Here is a 20,960-nt window from a genome sequence, read left to right on the forward strand (position 1 = left end):
AAGGGCATCAGTTTATATATTTGTTTCTGGGTAATATCAGCATTTCAATGGAAAATTACAGACAGCTATCACCTAATAAAAGTAATTTGTTACACAAACCCTTCTATGGGTCAAATCTTATGTAAGTCAAATTTCACGCAAGTCGGATAATACAAAATATGTGCGCACAAAAAATACTACCAACGTGTACTGAAGAACACATTACATAAAAGAGAAATCAAAATATACCTTTACACAAAGGTGAATGTCAAGATTTTCATAAACTTGGATTTTACGCAAGTCGATTTTAAGTAAGTCGAGATTTGCCTGCTAGTAACTTTCCCCAGTGATTTGTTACACCTGAGTTGCTTGTGTACAGTCAGCAAGCTTACTGTCGCCCCTGCCTCACCACCAGCGCTAAGAGCTTTTTCAGTTTCACCCAATAACGTCACTTTCTTGTATCAGATCTTACCATTCCCTGACTGCTGGTCTCACTTCCCCCATCACAGCCAACCCTTGAGGTGAGAGAGACGGTGCAGGAGGTACTGGCTCGGGCGGCTGCCAATGGCCTGCTGGGGGGTGTCTCAGCGAGCCAGCTCCCGCAGAAGGAGAGGTGCGTGTTTCCCCGGGACACAGCAGTGACCCGCAGGCCACGCCGCTCCCACGGCCCCATCCACAGCCAGACCTGCATAGAGGAATTCCTGAGCCGGGAAGCCAAGACAAACCGGACCCCCAGTGTGAAGCTGCAAGGCTCAAGTGGAGAGCCCGGTAAACCCAAGCCTCCGTGTCGGTCCCTTCCAGGGACGCTGCCATCCAGGGGCAGCTCCAGCCAGCAGTGGAAAAACATCACGGCGATCGCAACTCCTGGCAGCAAGCGCAAGCCCACAGCTTCCAGCCAGCCAACACCGAGAGCTCCTCCTGTACCCAGGCCCAGGGCTCGGCAGGAGGTCCTGAGACCCGTGGCACTGGTGCTCCCCCCTGTGACATTCCCCAGCTTCAGCATGAAGCCCCGGAAGCCCCCACCTTACAGCCACCCCAGGACCTTTTTCAGCTGGCGGGCCGGCGCTCATCCGGCCGCCTCCCGCTCTGCCGACAACCTGTACGGATTGTCAGCAGTGTGGCACCCACGGCCCTGGCTGTAACGGCGGTAACCCAGTACTGCTGTCACCGCCGGTAACGCAGCACGCAAACATTCCACAGGCGTCATGGCGACGGCAGAAACGTGACATTTCTGCAGTGCCCCCCCCCCCCCACCCCCAGCTACACAAAAGACACTGTCAACGATCTCGTCTCACTGACCTCAGCATTCGACATCTTGGGGTTGTTCTTTTCTGTTGCTCCGTGATTCTTTATTTTCGTAAATTGTGTCATAATTTGGCGTCACATTTTATAACAAAAACACGTATTTCTCACCTAACCATTCTATTTTATTAAAAAGAATGCAGTTGGAAGTTGAAAGGATCCAGTTTACTTTTCTGGCAATAACTTTATTCAGAGTTTCCATTCTGACTGGAGTGATTCTACATAAGAACTGTGATCAGAAGCACAAGAAGTTCCTTACAGGCCCATGAACTTAACCTTGGGCCCTCATGGACAATGGCTGTGCGGTGGGGTACGCTCTTCCCCCACACCCACTGTTTCCTGCTATTTTCCCCAGGATTTACGAGGCCACTGGAGCTCATTAAGGACCCCACACGCCCCACAGATCCCCAGCTGCAGGTTCTGAGTGATCACAAAGTCATCCCGGTCATAAGTATGCTGGAAGTGATCGGGCAGCGTGTTGTTTATGGATGGTACGCTTGTGGTATGAGAGGAAGACGCCGTCCGGCAGAGCTTCCCGGACGGATTACCTTCACCGCCTCTGACCTGCAAAATACCGCGTCCACGCAGGTAATATAGCGGACTGCTGCCGGGCTGCAGGCCGTGATTTGTGCGTCTGTGAGCGGTTTATGATATAAAACTACAGCTCGCCTGACAGACTCTCTATTCACTAGTCGGAGGGATTAAGGTTATTTGCTCATCCTCAGGGCCACTGTCTCATTAGCCCGAGGAGCTCACATCCTGGCCCTTCGATTTCTCTCCAGCGAGGGGGGGGGGGGTAGCGAGAGTAATACGGAGGCACTGAGCATGTGCAAACATGTGAAATTAAAGCGCGGCAGGGGTCCCTTTGTGGAGAACACCACAGCCAGCAGACCATAGAGGGATTCGGGGAGCAGCCAAGGACCCTGTAGGTCACGGATGAACCCCCCCAGGCGAGGAGGCAACACAACAGCAGACTTATAAAGCGGCTCGAACAGGCTGGGAAGGCAACCTTAGAATCAATGTTTAATCCCTTCTAATGTTTTAAATCAGGGAATACCCATATCAGTCTTTATAAGCGTCATTATTTATACATTAAATGCAAATAGTATACATGGATCAACACAAGCTAAATTAGATGCATGAGGCATATTATAATGGATAATTTTAAAGGACTTTGTAAGCCCTTTGTGTTCTAATGTGATGCTTCAGCTAATTTCGTAGCCATTTCCTACAGGAAAAGCAATGGAACATGTTTCAGCATCTTTCTGCAAGTTCAGCAAAATGGATTAAAGCTTAAATCTTGGGATGCAGTGAGGTTCAGCAAGGTGTATCATAGAAGGAAAACATGCCCCCCCGCCCCACCCTTTCACCACATACCGGGAAACAATTCAGAGATCTAGTGTTTTAACGTGGGGTGGCTTGATGATGTCGGAAGAGAGGCAACGCCCCTTTTTAGATTTCACCATGCAGTGAAGGCTAGGACTCAACCCAAAGGTCTTCTGGGCACTGAGACACATGTCAGGAGTGGGGCGGAGGTATCCAGGCTCAGGAAACAAGTCCGCCCAGCTCGAGCGAGGCCAATTGATATTCTGGAGCAACATTAGTCGCCCAGAATGCGTTGCGTTGGTTTTTCTTTTGTTGAAGTGATTTACAGAAGAACATCTGAAGCGTGTCCCGGTATTTAAAGGGCCCACAGCTTGCCAGTGCTGTACACGCTGCTGCAAAACAAGGCCGGCTACATCTCCAGTGGACAACATGAGCTCCGCTCTCACTGGCATTGCCGCGTACAGAGAGCTCACTCATCAGTTTCTGAGCAACGGCGATACATGTCAATAAACCGCGCCACCACTTAAACCACACGTCTGTGCGGGGCCCCCTGTTGGCCGCAAATGGTCACTACACTGGCTGGCCCCAAAGAGTGACTTTCTGAGTAGTGGCCGCAGAAAGAACATACCCGTCCCTGGATGTTACACACTCCTAGTTTCTTTCTTAGGGGAGACAGAAACTGAACTCAAAGAAACAGCACATCAAAATGCACGTCCCCCGATTGATACCCCACATGGGACGGATAGAAGCAGCTGAGAGGCTCTGAGGTTTTTAATATGCACTTTATTCTCACAACAGGTTACATTTAGACAGCGGGAAGTTAGTGAACATCAGACATGCCTGTCGCTTTCCACTCTGCGCGACCGTGCGTCCGTAGCATGGGCTTTCTGAAGTGAGCCAGCCGCACTACCACATCAGAACAGTAGGGGGCGCGGAGGAGCCAAGTCTTAGGTTTAGTCACGGGTACAGCCAGCTGGTACAGGGTCCAACGTGGCTTTGTTCTGCAGTCTGAAGATATGATGTCACTGCTGGTTCAGCTGGTTTCAAACAATACGAAGATTTACTTCTTGTTTGGAACAGAAATATATTACAGAATTAACACTGCCTGTAGTGAAACTTCCTGGGGACTCAACATTAGGCCATTTTTTTGCGTGTAACCAGCCCCCCAAAAAAAGCAGATGATGAACCTTCAAATGTGACGAAAAGCCCCCCCTGCCCGAGAGTATCTGAGCATCAAACCAATGTTTTGATATGTTTTATCACATAGTATTTTTTCCCCTTGTTTCTATCCACAGTCCTTTCTGGCCACGAGGACTGTTTCCGTAACCCCACCTGAATCCTCGGGCCAGAAACGTCTTTAAATTCGTTTTATCCCTGAGTCCGTTTTCCTCAGAAGGCCGATACAGATTTAGACAAAGGCTTTCATCACTACCGGCTAATTCGTCGGTACGGCTGAGCAAAACGCCAGACAGGAATAAACAGCGAAAACGTGACATTTTCATATAAAACCGAATAAATACATCTTTAAAAAACTGGACCTTTTTTTTTTTTTGTCCCAGGACATGCGAGGCAAGCTACAGCTAGGCACCTGCCTTTGAGAAATGAAAAGGCTAAGAATAATGCATAGATCACGATTCGTTAACATCTAAGTGTCACGACACCTAATTGGCCAATCCACAGTCAAATGAAACCAGATGCGATTTTTCCCTCCCCCATATATATATATATATATATATATATATATATATATATATATATATACACACACACACACACAACACGCACATTGAGGGTGTGAACTTTGGCAAGGATAAAGTGTTCAACAATGTGTCCAAATGCTTTTTAAAGAGACAAAATACATAATTAAAAATGGCTTATAAAGTGATAAATGTATGGAAAAATCATATGTTTATACACATATATATATATATATATATTCACACAAATGGTTGCCGCTGACCTATTTTTCATCCAGGGAAGATGGGGGTGAACGAGATGGGGATTGTTAACGCGGCGGCAAAACTGAAACGGTTTCTCCAAGTGTATTTTTTTTTATAAAACCTGTGACAGTTCATATTAACGGACATTGGATACAGCCGCACGTGACGGAAGGGAGACTCCCAAAGATGCAGCACAGTGGTCTTTCCCGTTCAAAGACACCAGACACACCAGTGAGATCGAAATAAAAGACACCGGATTAAAATGCTGACAGACGCCACGTCTGATGTGTGTGGATTCCTCCCCCCCCCAGTTGGATGTGGGGAAAACCCAGCTGGCCGTCTCAGTGTTCACCGCTGTGCCGGCGTCCTGACCGACGAGGGACGCGTCCACAACCGAAACAGGCACTGCACCCCGCTCAGGACATACGGGGTCACAAAGGGAGAGACTCGAGGTGCGCTGCGGAGAAGCCGACGGACAGAGTTTGAAGACGTCTCGACTTTGGTGGAGTGAAGGCGCCGCCGTATTAAAGCAACGGCGTCATGCTGCAGAAGGCCGTACGACTCAGTCAGGTAACGATGAGGGACAGGAGAGACTGCGCTACACAGGACATCCAGTATATAAGAGAAGCGGAAATGAAGTCCCTTTTAACACGTGGTCATGCACTTCCATCGTGTGACATGTAAGGGTGGGTGGGTGTGGCCAGATGGGAGTGGGTGTGGCCAGATGGGAGTGGGTGTGGCCACATACACTGAAGGGCAGGCCCATAGGCCAGGAAGAAGCTGCGAAGGCGGAGTTACCGAGAACAGACAGGTGGCAGGTGACACCATACATGTGCACCCTTTGGTTCATCACATACAAGACGGTTTTCGTCACCGAAGTCCTGTTATGCAGTTAATCACTGCCGCTTATGTATGCCGTCATTAATACAGTCATCACCTTCAGTCGCTGTCCTGAGGTTATTCTGCCCCCTACTGAGGCAGTTCCGGGACAGGCTTCTTCTGTTTTAAAGTGTCAATGAGGGACAGCACCCCCCGCTTCACGCTAGTGGTCACACGCCGGGTGACGGAGTCAGGGGGGGGCGCCGTCGAGCAGGCCTTCTGCGGTGGTGGCCGGGCAACCAAACATTTCTGGTAGCGAAGCTGTGGGGGAGAAAGGAAGGGGGGAGGAGTCACCGTAAACTGAGCTGGCCCAGACCAAAGGCAGGAACACTGTAATCCCCCGCTAATGGGGGCTAGAGCTCAGCGGGACGGATACTCGATGTTTGGACAGAGATTCTTAGTAGACAGAGTCGAAACACAAACCAGGAGACAGAGGACGAGGCCGGACATCTATTTTTACACAGAGCCTCTTAATTTCATTACTGGTGTATGAAAAAAAAGCCTGATCTAAGACAGCACACGCTTATCAGATGCGTATAATCCACAATTAATGTGTGAATTAATCTGACAGCTCAGGGGAGACAGGCTAGCAGGATCTGCTGAATATGCGGACTGGATTGGGAGGGGGACCGGATCAGAAGCTGAGCCGGAGGATCAAAACTGGGGGAGCAAGAACAGGTGGGGAGCAGGACATGAGGAACAGGACCAGATTGGCCCCCCTGGGGCCGAGGGGGGGGGGGGTGGGGGGATGGAACTCACCATGCATGCCGCCTGCACGGCCTCTGACACGCTGCCCGCGTTTGGGTCGCACCAGAACACGTGGCATTCAAAGTGGCGGCTGCCCGAGTCCATGATGAAGGCGAAGTTGTGGATGTCGTGGCCGACGCCCATGAAGGAGAGGAATCGCACGCGGCACTCCACCAGCACCTCCTCGTCCTCCTGCAGGGAGCAGAAACACCTCCACTGTTTGCTCCATCCTCAACCTTCTACTTCAACCAAATCACCTAATAACCATCTTTTGTTGCAATGCCACCAGGTCACTTGAATATATTTCCAGACTGCGACGCTAAAATGGACTGAGCCCTTTGAGATGAGGAACACCAAGCCCTCGGAAGAAGCACAGCACATGCTTCTGGCTCAGAGCTTCTCATTTTATTTGCATTTATTTATTTAGCAGATACTTATCCAAAACTATGTACATTTGAGAAAGCTGGGTCAGACTGTCCCTGGAGCAGTTGGGGTTAAGGGCCTCGCTCAGGCGCCCAGTGGTGACATCACCAATCAGGGGATTCGAACCAGTGACCTTCTGATTGCAGGCATAGCGCCCTCTTGTGATCTTTGTTAACAGGCCAGTTCCGCCTCTGGTAAGGACATGCTGATGACGTGACCCTGCTGACTCTCTGAGCGCGGGCAGTAAGAGTACGGTGGTGTCCCTGCCATCAGCTCACCTTCTCCTTCATGATGGTGACCGTGGCATCGGCCACATTCAGGATGACGGGCGTCCAGCCCTCCTTCCCGGAGGAAGCCATCAGGCTGTCTATGGCCCCGTTGAGGATGTCCATTCCTGGGGACAGATGCACGTTCATCCCGACGTTCAGGAGAGACCGAGGCCTCCGATCTAACGCGCAGCAAAAAATAGCTACTTATGTGGCTAGCGCCCCCCGCCGTGGGTGCAGCTCACCTATGGGTCTGGCCACAGGCATCATGCCCAGGTACAGCACCTCGAACCTCTGCACCAGCTCCGTCTTTGGTGTGGGGAACTCTGCTGGGGGAACAGGCACGTTTACCACAGCGTCTGGCGCCTGCACACATACACACACATGCACATAGTACCGGTCGAAGCCCATTTTGCTTGCACTGCCTCTAGTTTCCTCAACTCTGGCTAATACACTATTTTCTTACTTCCTCCCCCACCCCTTCTGGGGTGTGCTGCCCGGAGAACCATAACATCGAGGAATTTATGCTTCTGCTGCCTGCAAGACCACTACCTCCACTTCCGGCAACTACCCTCCAGCCTGCCTGCCCTTGGCTCACGGATGCCTCTCCTTCCTCCCCTGCATATTAGCTTAAACTATATAATTCTTGTTTTGTTTGATTTTTTCTGCTGGCCCCTGGAGGATGGGCCCCCCCTTTGGGTCTGGTTCCTCCCAAGGTTTCTTCCTCTTAGGGAGTTTTTCCTTGCCACCGTTGCCTTTGGCTTACTCACTGGGGGGTCTTTACGTGGCAGAAATGTAAAGCGCATTGAGACAATGTAATGTTGTGATAATGCGCTATATAAATAAAATTGCATTGCATTGCATGTGGCACCCGAGACCAGCTTCACCGCCGGCGCCCCCTGCCTGAGACAAAGTGGAATGGTCGCTAAGCTGGCGCCCCCCCAGAAAGGCTGAGCGGCATTAACCCCACGTTATTCCCTATGATTTAAAATTTCTCTGGGTTCACATGGGGATGCTATGGCCATCCTAGGGAGCGCTGCTGTGATCCCACTCCGTCACCGATCACATAGGACACACACATACACACTGAGAAAAACACATCGTCAAAGACAACAGAGTGCCGACTCGGATCAATATTCAATCATTTACATTTACAGAGATTGTATTACAAGATGTTGAAGCAGTAATAGATATAGATGCTTCATACGAGAAGACCTGTACACACACTCACAAGAAGGGGATTTCAACAGCAAATTGGGAAGCTCGGGTTCACCATCCCAGTTCACCTGGGGTCATAACCAGTCTGGCCCTCATTACGAAGACCCTGCCTTGGCAGCTGGCTTTACCCTGGCTCCCCCAGAGCAGGTGGTGGGTGTGGTAATGCGCTGCACCAGTGCATGCTCCCCAACTGGACCTGACCCCAGAGCAGGTGGTGGGTGTGGTAATGCGCTGCACCAGTGCATGCTCCCCAACTGGACCTGACCCCAGAGCAGGTGGTGGGTGTGGTAATGCGCTGCACCAGTGCATGCTCCCCAACTGGACCTGACCCCAGAGCAGGTGGTGGGTGTGGTAGGACAGGAACCCCAAGCCAGTACCTTGGAGAGGAACATCGGCTCCCGCCTGGGCGGACCCGCTGGCCACAGCTTTGGCATTTTTGCGTTCGGCCATAATCTGCACGGGGAGGAGAGAAAGGAAAACACTGTAAGGAGGTCCAGAGGAGGTGCAGCAGGAGCAAGCAGGCCCTGGATGTGGGTCAGGGTCGCGGTTAGGGCTTTGCTGACCACAGGATTGGAACCAGCAAATTTCCAAACCCAAAGGGTCCCGCAGCCCCCCCAGCAGTGCCAAGGCCCCCCAACATCAGGCCCACGTGACACGGAGGGGGTGCTGCTCCAACTTTGGGATTCACGATCATGGAGACGAGACCCAATGAGCTCACTCTGTTCAGTACCCGGCCCAGACGTGAGCCGAATCCTGAACAGAAACTACACGACACCCTAAATCCTGCACTCAACGCCGGTCTCCCTGGCTGCAGTGGGGTCTTGAGTGGCTCAGCAGGTTAGGCTTGCGAACAAGGTCACTGGTTGAAATCCCATCCTTGACAGAACAGACATCACCCTTAACCCCCCGAAATACTCCACTGGAGTACTGGATAAAACCGGACCCTTTACTCAGACCTTAAGCTTCTCTCTTACCTCTAGATGTGTGCGTCTCAAAAAAAGCTGAGCATTATGGGATACGGTAAAAAAACACCTGCATGTATACCAATGACAAATAAAGCTTCATGAGCCTGACATCTCAAGATGAGCGAAAAGGAAGGCGGCAGTGACTCTGACACCGTCCTCAGGTGACAGTCCCGATAATCTGCCTGGCTTTCCTCACCACCCTCACTGTCGCTTTCCCGTCAAATGGGGATCTTTACCAGAGTGACACCTTCACCCCGTGAATGACGTTGACTGTTGTGTCTTCTTTGTGGCGGAGGTGTTGCTGCAGGCACTGCTGAAAAATGCGAATCCCGGTGGGAGCAGTGAACACGCTCTTCTGATGCCGAGCGGCACAGTCAGGCAGAAGGGGGGGGGGCACGCACCTTGGAACAGATTTCGTGGAGACTGGTGGCGATGGCCTTGGCGGGGGTATCACACCGGAACACGTGACATTTTAGTATCCGAGTGTCTTTGTCTCTCGCCACATATGCGAAGTCCCTGAAAGACCATGGAAACAGAAGAACATCATGGATCAGGTCAGGAACAGCTCTGGAATAACGGGAAACCACTACTATGGATTTCACAGGAAAGGCGAAAGCTGATGGATGTATCGACAGACAGACCGCTCGTGCGCTTACTTCATCGTTCACGCCCCTCGCTGCATTCTAACATTGTTACCGCTGAGAAAAGGGCGAGGTTTTGGCTGCCCACAAGGCCCTGACAGGCAGTGAACCGTAGGAGGCGCTCTTGAGCCATACGGTAAATGCCAGTGACTCGTGGTTGGAGACAAATGAACAAAGGACTCCTTGGCCGGAAGCCGAATGCTGTTTATCAGGACAGAACGGACCCTAATCGCCCCCCAGTGTGGGCACGCTCTCCGATAAACGGCTGTGATTCCAGCAAAACAAAAACATAAAGCTGTGAATAATTCCCCTATTCTCAGCTGTCTCCCGTATTCCCGCTACGCGCCTTGAGCTGTCGAGTCTAAGTGGGGATTTCTGACAAAGATAAACAAGTCCTTTTGGGAATCTGCACACTTTCACGTTACACATTACTGCTTTTTTTGACGGGCAACCGATCTTTCTTCCGTCACAATTTTAAAAACTGCACATGAGCTAAAAGGGGGCGGTTCATAAACATTGAGGATGTGGGTCACAAAGTCAGCACTTGCACAGAAAACATGAGCAAAGGCATGGCAAGGTGCGGGGGGGGTAATTTTATGGAAATGAGTTAAAAATCCAGAGATAATGAGGCGATGAAGACATCTTGGGAAGACCGTTGCGCTATCGATGGCGGGTAGGGGCTTAATGTCAGTGTTAAAGCAGTTTAAATTAAATGCTGGTAATCAGTTAGCGTGGGGGGGGGGCTGCAGAATGCAAGAGGTGGTTGGATTGTGCAGCCTATGCTCAGTGGTGCCCCCCCTCCCCCAAGGAACAGAACAGCAGCACATTATTCAGCAGAACAGCGAACGAGTCGCTGACTTCCATAGAATCCCAGCTGGGAGATTCCTGCCGATCGGGAGGAAACGCTGAGAGTTGCAAAAGCGGGAAATACGGGAACGACAGAACGGAAAAAAGAAAAACAGGGAGAAGCAGAAACATCCCCCGTGGGGCGTGGGGCCCAGGAGGCGGGGGGGACAGAGGCAGGAGCCTGATGCTGATAAATCTGTCCCGCCAGCCCCCCCATTTATGAGTCAATTAGCTGCTCATCTCTGCTGCTTAATTGCATGTCCGCATGCCGGTCGATAGTGAGGCTCAGGGTCAATGTGGCCATTAAAGTGGGCTGTGCCGTCCAGGCGACAGTGCAAGAGCTTGGTGTGTGAGCGCGTGTGTGTGCATGTCAGGTCTTTATAACCGTAACATACAGCGATTAATCCACACTGGAGCTGCCGTGGCCAAACCCGCACTCTGCCTGGCCGTTACGAGGCCTGTCATGGGACAAAGACCGTCATCTGGGGACAGACCGGAAAGACCCCAAAGCTGCTTTATGATACACACACGTTTTGGTGTTATTGGAAGCGCATTCCCCGAACTGCTGTATCTCACCTCCCGTTTTATGGGTGGGCTGGAAATTAAAGCTATCAAACACCAACGGAACAAACACACACAGCATAAACACACCTGCATTCCGCGCAATCGCATTACGCATAACGCTAATTTAATTCGATCAATCAATGTGGCGCTCGTCCCTTAAAGCGATCCTGTCGGAATGCAGAACACAGAGTTTGAAAACAAAGCCTGGTAATCCTATTTAATGCAGTTCGGGTCGGAGCGACAGCACATTTGAATTTTTGAAAGCGAACATGACCTACTTTTGGGCGGAACGAGCTGCTTTAACACGAAGGCAGCCCAAAATGCAGGTCTGATGCCTTTGAGGACATGTGTGGGGGAAAAAAATGAACAAAACACAGACATATTTAGTGTTGGGCGCCCAAACAGACTGCGTTTCAGCCAAGCCAACTCGACACAGCAGTGGTCAAATGGATCGACGGATAAATAATGAATTGAACAGCCCTGCATTGTGGGCCAAGTGTGACTGCAGTTGGAAGAGAAGGGCTGAAGCAGTCTCGGGAACTCTTGCACCCGAACCATGCCCCTTCTCCCAAACCACAAGCAAGGAACATTGCCCCTCCCCTGCCAAACCAATCCCCTGAGACCAATTACATTTCATTTCAGAGCGTGACATGAAAGCTCGTCCCTGGCAGGCAGAGAAGCTGTACTATAAAGAGACCTGGAACCAGAATTCTTACTAGTAAAAAAAAATTATAGTTACAAAAAATTACCCAGAAATCTTTTCAGCAGGAGGCCCCGTTATTAATATATCTGCGTGGTTCAAGTCGTTGCATCTGGGGCCCCTCCACACCATCCCTAGGGCCCCCAAGAGAGTCGCTCTTCCTGTGTTAATTGGCTCAGGAGTTTAATAGTATGTTTAATATATGTTACATTAGGGTCGTTGCGCTCTGCAGGGGGCGCCAGTGTTACTTGTTTCCGGAACACAGTGGAGTTCCCCGAGACTCGCGGCCTGCTCGGACAGTGATGGGATGTTACGGCCCCACTGCGCTCGCTCGGCGGGTCATGGATTTGCGGATGAGGCGGGACAGGCACGGGTGCGAGGGAAGATGGTACGAGGGGCAGGAAGAACAAAAAACATGGAGATGACGGGTGACGGCGGCATGAGGAGGGACACACTTTACCTCTCTCTAGGTCCCAGGACAGCAGCAGAGAGAAAAAGAGAGAGAGAGAACAGTTATTAAAGGCATTAAGGAGAGCGCCGCCCTGTAGGCAGCAGACTGCCCACAGAGAAGAGCTCCCTGCGGTATCTGTGTGGGATCCCCACTCTGCCCATGCTGGAGCCCAGCACTTCGCAGTACGTACCCCTCCACACACATGGCCTGTATGAGGGAAGGGACACTAGCCCAATCCCCACGTCCAATTAACTCACCCAATATTGACAGAACGGAAAATTGAAATACCTGAGATTTACGAAAGGGGGAGCCATTGAGCGTCATGGAGGATCCTTTATTTAGAACATGTAAATCATCAGAATCACGTGACCCATTTATCTTTAAAGAGGAGGGCAAACAGTTTAGCTCTGTTGCCCCTCTGGCAGTCCCGGTAAAGGGTTATTGACACAGGCAACTTCCTGAGCTTAACCCCATGGCCCTGGGGAAAGGGGCTTTGGAGACGTTTTAGATGAAGATCAACATCCAGCAGCTGGACTGGAAAGCTCCTCTCCGTCCGTGCTGTCACCATGACGCCACCGTGCTGAAATATGCCAGGATAAGCTGGGAATTTTTGGGAAAATTCTATCGATGCGCCATGATAATTAGGGGCTGTTTCATTCAAGCGGGGCCTCCCACACTTCCTGTGTCATCATCAGCTACCGTGGGGAACACGCCAGCAGGGGGCGATGTGAAAGCAGCGATGCCCGCTAGTGACATGTGACAAGCGCAGAAAGGGGCCACATCCAGAGAAAGGGTTTCTGGGAAAAAAGGACAACATCGGTAGGAAAAGGCAGGATCATTCGCCTTCCACCGTGTCATTGTGTGGCTGCTGTACCAGAGGAGCCTGTCAAAGGTGCTTTGTGTTTCTGTATTATGCAACACTTCCCAGCCCTACTTGTCAAGTACTTTTGTGTCTTTCTGTAAAATTACTTGACCAACTGCTTGCCAATTCCTAGGCAACGATACGGCGGCACAAAGCACTTCAGCTGGATGCAGCGAATGTCGTCCGCGGCTAAAATCGCAATGAGTCACACCGGCTGCGATGCTCCTGCTCCGTGTGACGGCGTGGCGTTTGCTATCAGCCTCTTCAGACGAGCAATTTCATAGTTCTGAGAGCGAGAGCCGCAGAAGGTCAAGCTGTGAACGTCTGACTGTGAAACCAACCAAAACGAGCAAAGCAGAACAATAACAAATAATAAATAATCATTTAAGCCTGTTTGTGTTGCTGGGAGGCTGTTGTCAAGTGCGGACGTTTAACCTTTGGAGCTCGTATCCACTCAAGATGAATAGGGGTCAGAGGTCGCTGCGGGCTATGGTGGGAAAGTGGACCACCGCCATCACCACTCCTAATTCATCTAGCCGTCAGCGAGACTCCCTAACCCCCCGGAGGGCACCGCAGCACAAAGCCTGACTTCAGCCCACCTACCCTGACTCGTCCATCATCTCTCCTACATCTCGTGTACGAACACTCAGTTGTCACAGCCCCGGGGACTCTGGCTTTCCCCAGACCACGGTTCCCTAGGTGCCGCCAATGAGAGCACCGAAGAGCGGTGATCCTCAGCAGACCATGAGCTGGGCCAAGCTGCCGCTCGACACGCCAACTTCCCTAGATCGATGGCTTGGCTCTCTATCCCATTATTTTCTAGGAGCGCTGAGAAGCTCAGCGTCTAAATGCTTCCGTCTTGGCCTGCTGCAATAAACATCTCCCCCCCAGGGGACCTCCAGTGTCTTTCACTCGCCCTGATTAATATTCTGCTGCACCATCCCTGACCCTCGGTGCCAAATGAGAACCCGGACAGGGCATCCGTCAACAAGTCTGGGGTCTGATTTCACCAATAACATGCAAGGACGCTAATGCTAAAAAAAACTCTACGACGCAAGTGGTTAGCTGGTCACAACAGACAAGGAGAGCATGCTAATGCTAAAAAAACTCTACGAAGCAAGTGGTTAGCTGGTCACAACAGACAAGGAGAGCATGCTAATGCTAAAAAAACTCTACGACGCAAGTGGTTAGCTGGTCACAACAGACAAGGAGAGCATGCTAATGCTAAAAAAACTCTACGAAGCAACTGGTTAGCTGGTCACAACAGACAAGGAGAGCATGCTAATGCTAAAAAAAACTCTACGACGCAAGTGGTTAGCTGGTCACAACAGACAAGGAGAGCATGCTAATGCTAAAAAAACTCTACGAAGCAACTGGTTAGCTGGTCACAACAGACAAGGAGAGCATGCTAATGCTAAAAAAAACTCTACGACGCAAGTGGTTAGCTGGTCACAACAGACAAGGAGAGCATGCTAATGCTAAAAAAAACTCTACGAAGCAAGTGGTTAGCTGGTCACAACAGACAAGGAGAGCATGCTAATGCTAAAAAAACTCTACGACGCAAGTGGTCAGCTGGTCACCACAGACAAGGAGAGCATGCTAATGCTAAAAAAATCTGCACGATGCTAACAGTAGGCCTGTCACAAGAAATAGGGGGAGGATGCTAATGCTAAAAAATCCATACAAACAGTTGGTCTGTCACACAGCTCATGAATACAATTGGATTGATGTGCCTTGCTGTATTACTCAAGTAATTAGCCCAGCCTGCACTCTTGTAAATATTAGACTGCCATCTGCAGGGTCACGATCAGTGAGGTGCTGAGGGAAATAGCCCAGATACCATTAGCGAACCGCGACGCTCATTTCTTAGAAAAACTGTCATGAGACCATAAGCTATAGTGAGGCTTCAAGGCGGTCAAACTCAAGGTCGCGAAAAACGGAGTTTAACCGAAGCTAACGTGCGAATCAGGCATGTTCTCAGCCACCTAAACCGTTATTAAAGAAGAGAAGAGGGGAGGGAATGCCATGGAGGACCCCTTCCTGCTCCAAAAGCATTGAAAGCCGCGTGCGGGCAATCCAGTGTACATAAAGGCACGCTGGGGCTGATTTTGTGGTAGCCTCAGCCTTCCCAGTACACCATACTGGATACACAACATGACCCCCCCCTGCACACACACACACACATGTCCAGGCCATAAGGGAAGACCAGAGGAGTGCCTCACTCCATATCAAGGTGCTGGGGGGTAGCAGTGGCCCCCCACCACACGGCCAAAGGCACAGTCCATAGAGCCTCCCCATAATGCCTTAATATATCATGTCTTTATTAAATCCTTTGTTGGCAGGAAGGGGGGGGATCCTATTGTAAGCCTGTCACCGACCAGAGGCCCAATTTCATCTCTCTCTGGTGTGATCCACGTGGCCCCCAAAGGTCAGGATATTGGAAACATGCTAACGTGGCTCCTTGCGATCGATGTGACCCCCCCACCCCCCGACCGTGAATCGGCAAGGCTGGGTGTCACCTACGCCTTTGTTTAACTTTATTCTTTAGGAGTGTGGGGGGAGGGTGTTCTCGCCTAGCTAAATGGGGAGAACACCACGCCAAACTCAGGTCCTAGACCCCCCCCTGCCTCCCCACCATCTAATGTCAGTCAGCTGTCGACATGCAGAGGATTCCTGGGTGCTGAAAGCTCTGATAATTATCACCTTTCACCTCCACCAACGCCCTCTGGTTCTGCACAATTTGTGGACGTGGCTGGCCCCCACCCCAGGGAAATGACATCAGGGCTGGAGATGGAGGGGGTGGCACGCGGCGAGCGATGCAAGATCGACGCTTCACAGGTGGCGCCGTAATTAGAGGTCGAGTCCCGGTAGCTGCATTCAGCGAAGCCACTTAATTACGACAAAACGGCCGGGAGCCACACCGACCACTCTGAGCCGGATCTCGATTCGGTGAGCGCCACCTGCAGGTGTCCGTCATGAAACCTCAAGGCAATACTCACTCTGACCACTGGGGGGACACGGGTCAAGGAAGGGCCTCCACGGCAACAGGGCTCAGCATTCAAGTGGAAAAAAGGAGGACTGACACGCAAAAAAAAGGATAATCATTTAGGTCCTGAGCTGAAGTGAAGCTTCTGCGCTGATAATTCATATGGCGAACAGCACCTCGATTAACCCAAGAGTATGCCCCCAAACTCAGCTCATTAGCGCCGCCAGGTGACGGGTCATGATCTTCAGTGGGTCTCACAAGTGCCGGATGCATCTGTGCCTGCCCACATGTGTACGCACGTGCACGTACACGCACAGGAACAAAGACACGCACGCGCACGCAACCACAAGTGACACAGGTCATTGTTAACAGCAGATATTTTTCTAATGTGTTGGCAGTCAATGGCTTGAGTGTCTCCTCTAGGTAACCAGGATTACCAGACCCAGTTAACGCAAGCAGTAAACCCAGCGCTAAGCTACTGGCACCGAGCCAGTGGGTGGAGTCCCGGGCACCCCAAGTGGGTGTGGCCTATTTCCTGTCACTGTTTCCATCTTTGTGCTATAGGTGGGGATTTCATCACCAGAAGCCAGAGAAGCTCATACCCCCCCCCCCCCCACCCCCACTTTACCTTGGGGTGTAAATGGGATGGCACAGGATTCTATCTGGAGAAAAAGCTTTCATGATTAACGGAGACTACACCTTCACATCTCAATGGCAGGGGTACTGACCCCCCCCCCCCCCAGATCAGCAGAGAGTCTCCACCTGGAGCTCAGATCATCTGAAAGAGCCTCACGCCGTGATGCAGCTCAGCGAGACCCCAGACCCCACCCTCCGCATCCTCAGACAAACCCCCCCCCTCCCCCTCCACACGTACAGGGTGTAGCTGAGGCAGCGCTAACGTGCTTCAGCCCGGATCGCGATGTGCTGCTGCGTGGCCCCTCCCTGTCCCACCCACCGTGCAACACTAGCCATGTCCGAGCGTGAGCACGGAATTCCGGGCAAGACTTTGCCGGAGATTCTATGCACTCTTATCGTTTATTGCTGTTTGGTATTTATTGCTACTGTCCAGTTTAAATGTCTGATTTATTGTCTAAATGTGTGTGTTATGGTGCTGTAAACCTGCAATATCCATCAGGATTAATCAAGTATTCATCCATCCATCCATCCATCCATCCATCCATCCATCAACACTGTTCCTTCTGATCGATGTGCATTAGCATTTAGCCACAGCAGCTGCTAACCCTCCGAGCCAAATCCGACACACACAAGATGGAGAAGCGAGAGACAAAAGCTTCACGCAGCTTACAGGGCTGACAGAAGCTTAGCAAAGCGGCTATAAGCCGCTGCAGTCGCTTCCCGCGGCTTTGATGCCGCCTCTCCGACTCTCGGAGGACGTGCCCGTGTCTCAACATCCACCCCAGGAGGGGCATCGCCTCCACCTTCAAGCCTAAAGTGACCGCCCCCAGGGCGCTACAGAGCGGCCTGTCTGGAGATGCACATGACCCTGCAAATGGCAGGAGTGTCTGAACGAGGAGGGCGTGGGATTTTAAATAGTAAAAAAAAAAGAAAAGAAAAAACAGGAAAGACAGGCAGTTTTAATTATCTGCAACTGAAAATCAGCTGTGACCAGATGTAACATGACCTAGGGGAGGATATAAGACATGAGCAGGAACAGCGCCCCCTAGGGGTCAATATCAGAGAGGCAGGTGGGCCCCTTAAATAATCCACAAGGTAATTGTGATAAGTGACTGATAAGACGGGGGGAAGAGTGAAGCTAAAGCAGGAGAGGAGCTAGAGGAGGTAACAGAGGAAAGAAACTGTGAAGAAATTAAAGGGAGAGAGCAGGTGAAGATAGAGAGAAAGTAAAGGAGAGAAAGTAAATGAGGAGAGAAACTAAAGGAGGAGAGAAGAAAGAAGGAGAGAAGAATAAGGAGAAAAAAAAGCTAAGGAGAGAAACTAGAGAAGTGAAAAAGAAAATAAGGTAAAGAAGGAGAGAAGCCAGGGGAGAGAATGCGATGGTGAAGATAAGCTAATGGAAAAATGGCTAAAGGTAGAGAGAACATCAGGGGAGGAGGGTCCATTGTAGCAGGGTGGGGGGGGGGAGCAGAGAGCCGGGGCTTGTTAAACAATGAAAGGTTAACGATGCGGGGGGCGGGGGGGGGGGGCAGTGGGCATGTCTGACCCCATTCAGCCACCCACAATCCGGCATTCATGTCCGGAAATGTCAAGGGTACGACGGCAGGCATGAAGACCTTGGTGAGGAATACTGGGGAAAATGCCAGGGAAGGAAATGGGGGGGTGGGATGTTTAATTGAATAGTGACCCCAAGCATCTCTACTCAGCTATGACATGAGCAAGGTGAGACCCACCGCCATGCAGACGGCCATCTCCCCCCCCCATTGCAAGAACAGTGGATTGAGACGCAAACCAGCCTCCACGTGGTTCACACAGAAGTCTGAGGGTCTCCATGAGATCTCCCTCCATATGCTCTGCTAACTTTTTAAAGTGATAAATGTGTCTCAAATCCTCTGGAGTCCATGTCTTTCGAAAATCACGGTAATCAGGGAATCAGTTCAAACAAAGACCCGCCTGGGAAGGAGGCGAGGCAATCTCTCTGGGTTACGCCCCAACATCCATCACCTCTCTCTAATGCCTGCAGTGACGACCCAGTAAATTAATTAATGGTGAAAACAAAAAGGCATTTATGAGTGTTCGACACATTACTTCAAAGAGAGACAAGCCTCAAGGTGGTGTGAAATTAAATCTGACGGACATATCGAGCCGTACAGGGACTCGCTTTCATTTCAAGTTTGCTCTCATTAATCCCACGGCATCGCTGGGGAGCCCAGGGGATTCCTGAAGGAGCAGGATGCCTCTCCCGACCCAGGCGGCAATAAACCACGCAGCATCCCCCACGGCAAAGCTGGAGGAGCCCCATCTGGCCGCTGCCATGACTCGGCATGTGAAAGTCCACGTGAACGGACAAAGGTGTCAAAACAACACGCTGTACGCTTAGCGACAGTGCTAAAGCTCCGACAGTCTGCCCTGGCGGCTCTGAGGACCAGCAGGGAGGGGGGAAACAGGAGTTCCTTTTTTTTTTGCCGTCTGCACTATAGGCCCTGATTCAGCACCCCAGGCCTCCCCCCAACACCCCCCCAGCATGTAGAGGTTACTCACTGCGTGTGGGGCAGATGTTAGCATTCCCGCGTTAGCGTCCCGCCGCCAGGTCCTCCGCCGCGCCGCGACTCCTCTCTTCTCGGCCTGCCTGCTTTCCCTCTTTTTCTCTTTCCACAAACTGCCCCCCCCAAGCCTCTCCTCCTCCTCCCCACGATCAGCCCCTCCCTCCCTTGCTCCTGTGCCCAGCTCGCCTCTGACAGACCCCCCGACCCGCTGCCTCCACGCCGTGCCGGTGTCGCTGGCTGTGGCGAGTAGGGGAGAGAGGGAGCGTGGGAGATGCCGGTGGGGGGGGGGGGGGTGTAGAGAAAGAGAGAGAGAGATAATGGGAGGGGGAGGGGGAGGGGGAGGGGGAGGGGGAGGGAGAAGCCCGATACAGAGCAGAATACTGACAGAGTCGCTTTATCCAGCTGCACTGCTAGATGTCCAACAGCAGAAAGGAAGCAGAGTACAGGGGAAAGAGAGGGACACGCATACAGCTGGATATGCACACAGACACACACACACACACACACACACACACACACACAGACACACACACACAGACACACACACACAGACACACACAGACACACACACACAGACACACACACAGACACAGACACACACACACACACACACACACACACGCACACACACAGACACACACACACAGACACACACACACACACACACACACACAGACACACACAGACACACACACACAGACACACACACACAGACACACACACACAGACACACACACACACACACAGACACACACACAGACACACACACAGACACACACACACAGACACACACACACAGACACACACACACACACACACACACACACACACACACACACACACACAGACACACACACACAGACACACACACACACAGACACACACACACAGACACACACACACAGACACACACATATACACACACACATATACACACACACAGACACACACAGACACACACACACAGACACACACAGACACACACACACAGACACACACACACAGACACACACACACACAGACACACACACACACAGACACACACACAGACACACACACACACAGACACACACAGACACATACACACACAGACACACACACACACACACTGTCGCTCTCACACACACACAGACACACACACACACACACACACACTGTCTCTCTCACACACACACACACACACAGACACACACACACACACTCTCTCTCTCACACACACAGACACACACACACATACTCTCTCTCTCACACACACAGACACACACAGACACACACAGACAGACACACACAGACACACACAGACACACACACACACTCTCTCTCACACACACACACACAGACACACACACACACAGACACACACACAAACAGACACACACACACACACACTCTCTCTCACATACACACACACACTCTCTTTCACACACACAGTCTCACACACAGTCACACTCACACAGAGACTCCCCCAGCATGGCAGCAGACTCCTAATATAGAGGCATGATTTCACCCCCCCCCCCCCCAAGATTCTGACAGCTCATCCCTCCTTCATCATGTAGACCAGGCCTGCACCACCCCCACCCCCTGCTGCTAGCTCTTCATCGCCCATCCAACCGCCCCCCCCCCGCCCCCCCACCCCACCCGACCCCCCTGTCAGGTGTAAGGTGCCACGGGCGGTTAAATTCA

The 20,960-nt window shown here is 51.4% G+C and overlaps 2 protein-coding genes across 3 annotated transcripts in view; one reads left to right on the top strand and one right to left on the bottom strand.

The window, feature by feature from the left end:
* Positions 1-1,392, top strand: part of LOC125705310 (putative methyltransferase NSUN7) — a 33,839-nt gene extending 32,447 nt beyond the window's left edge. For both annotated transcript variants that reach the window (XM_048971803.1, XM_048971802.1), the window contains exon 12: positions 489-1,392. In XM_048971803.1, coding sequence (XP_048827760.1) covers positions 489-1,121 — 633 coding nt within the window. In that variant the 3' untranslated portion in view covers positions 1,122-1,392. The remainder of the gene's footprint in view (positions 1-488) is intronic.
* Positions 1,393-3,370: 1,978 nt separating this feature from the next.
* LOC125705308 (amyloid beta precursor protein binding family B member 2-like) overlaps positions 3,371-20,960 on the bottom strand; it is a 44,565-nt gene continuing 26,975 nt past the window's right edge. Inside the window, 6 exon segments of the mRNA XM_048971800.1 lie at positions 3,371-5,687; positions 6,186-6,365; positions 6,875-6,990; positions 7,108-7,191; positions 8,458-8,533; positions 9,447-9,561. Coding sequence (XP_048827757.1) covers positions 5,517-5,687; positions 6,186-6,365; positions 6,875-6,990; positions 7,108-7,191; positions 8,458-8,533; positions 9,447-9,561 — 742 coding nt within the window. The 3' untranslated portion in view covers positions 3,371-5,516.

This window comes from Brienomyrus brachyistius, chromosome 12, assembly GCF_023856365.1.
Source record: "Brienomyrus brachyistius isolate T26 chromosome 12, BBRACH_0.4, whole genome shotgun sequence".
Classification (NCBI taxonomy): Eukaryota; Metazoa; Chordata; class Actinopteri; order Osteoglossiformes; family Mormyridae; genus Brienomyrus; species Brienomyrus brachyistius.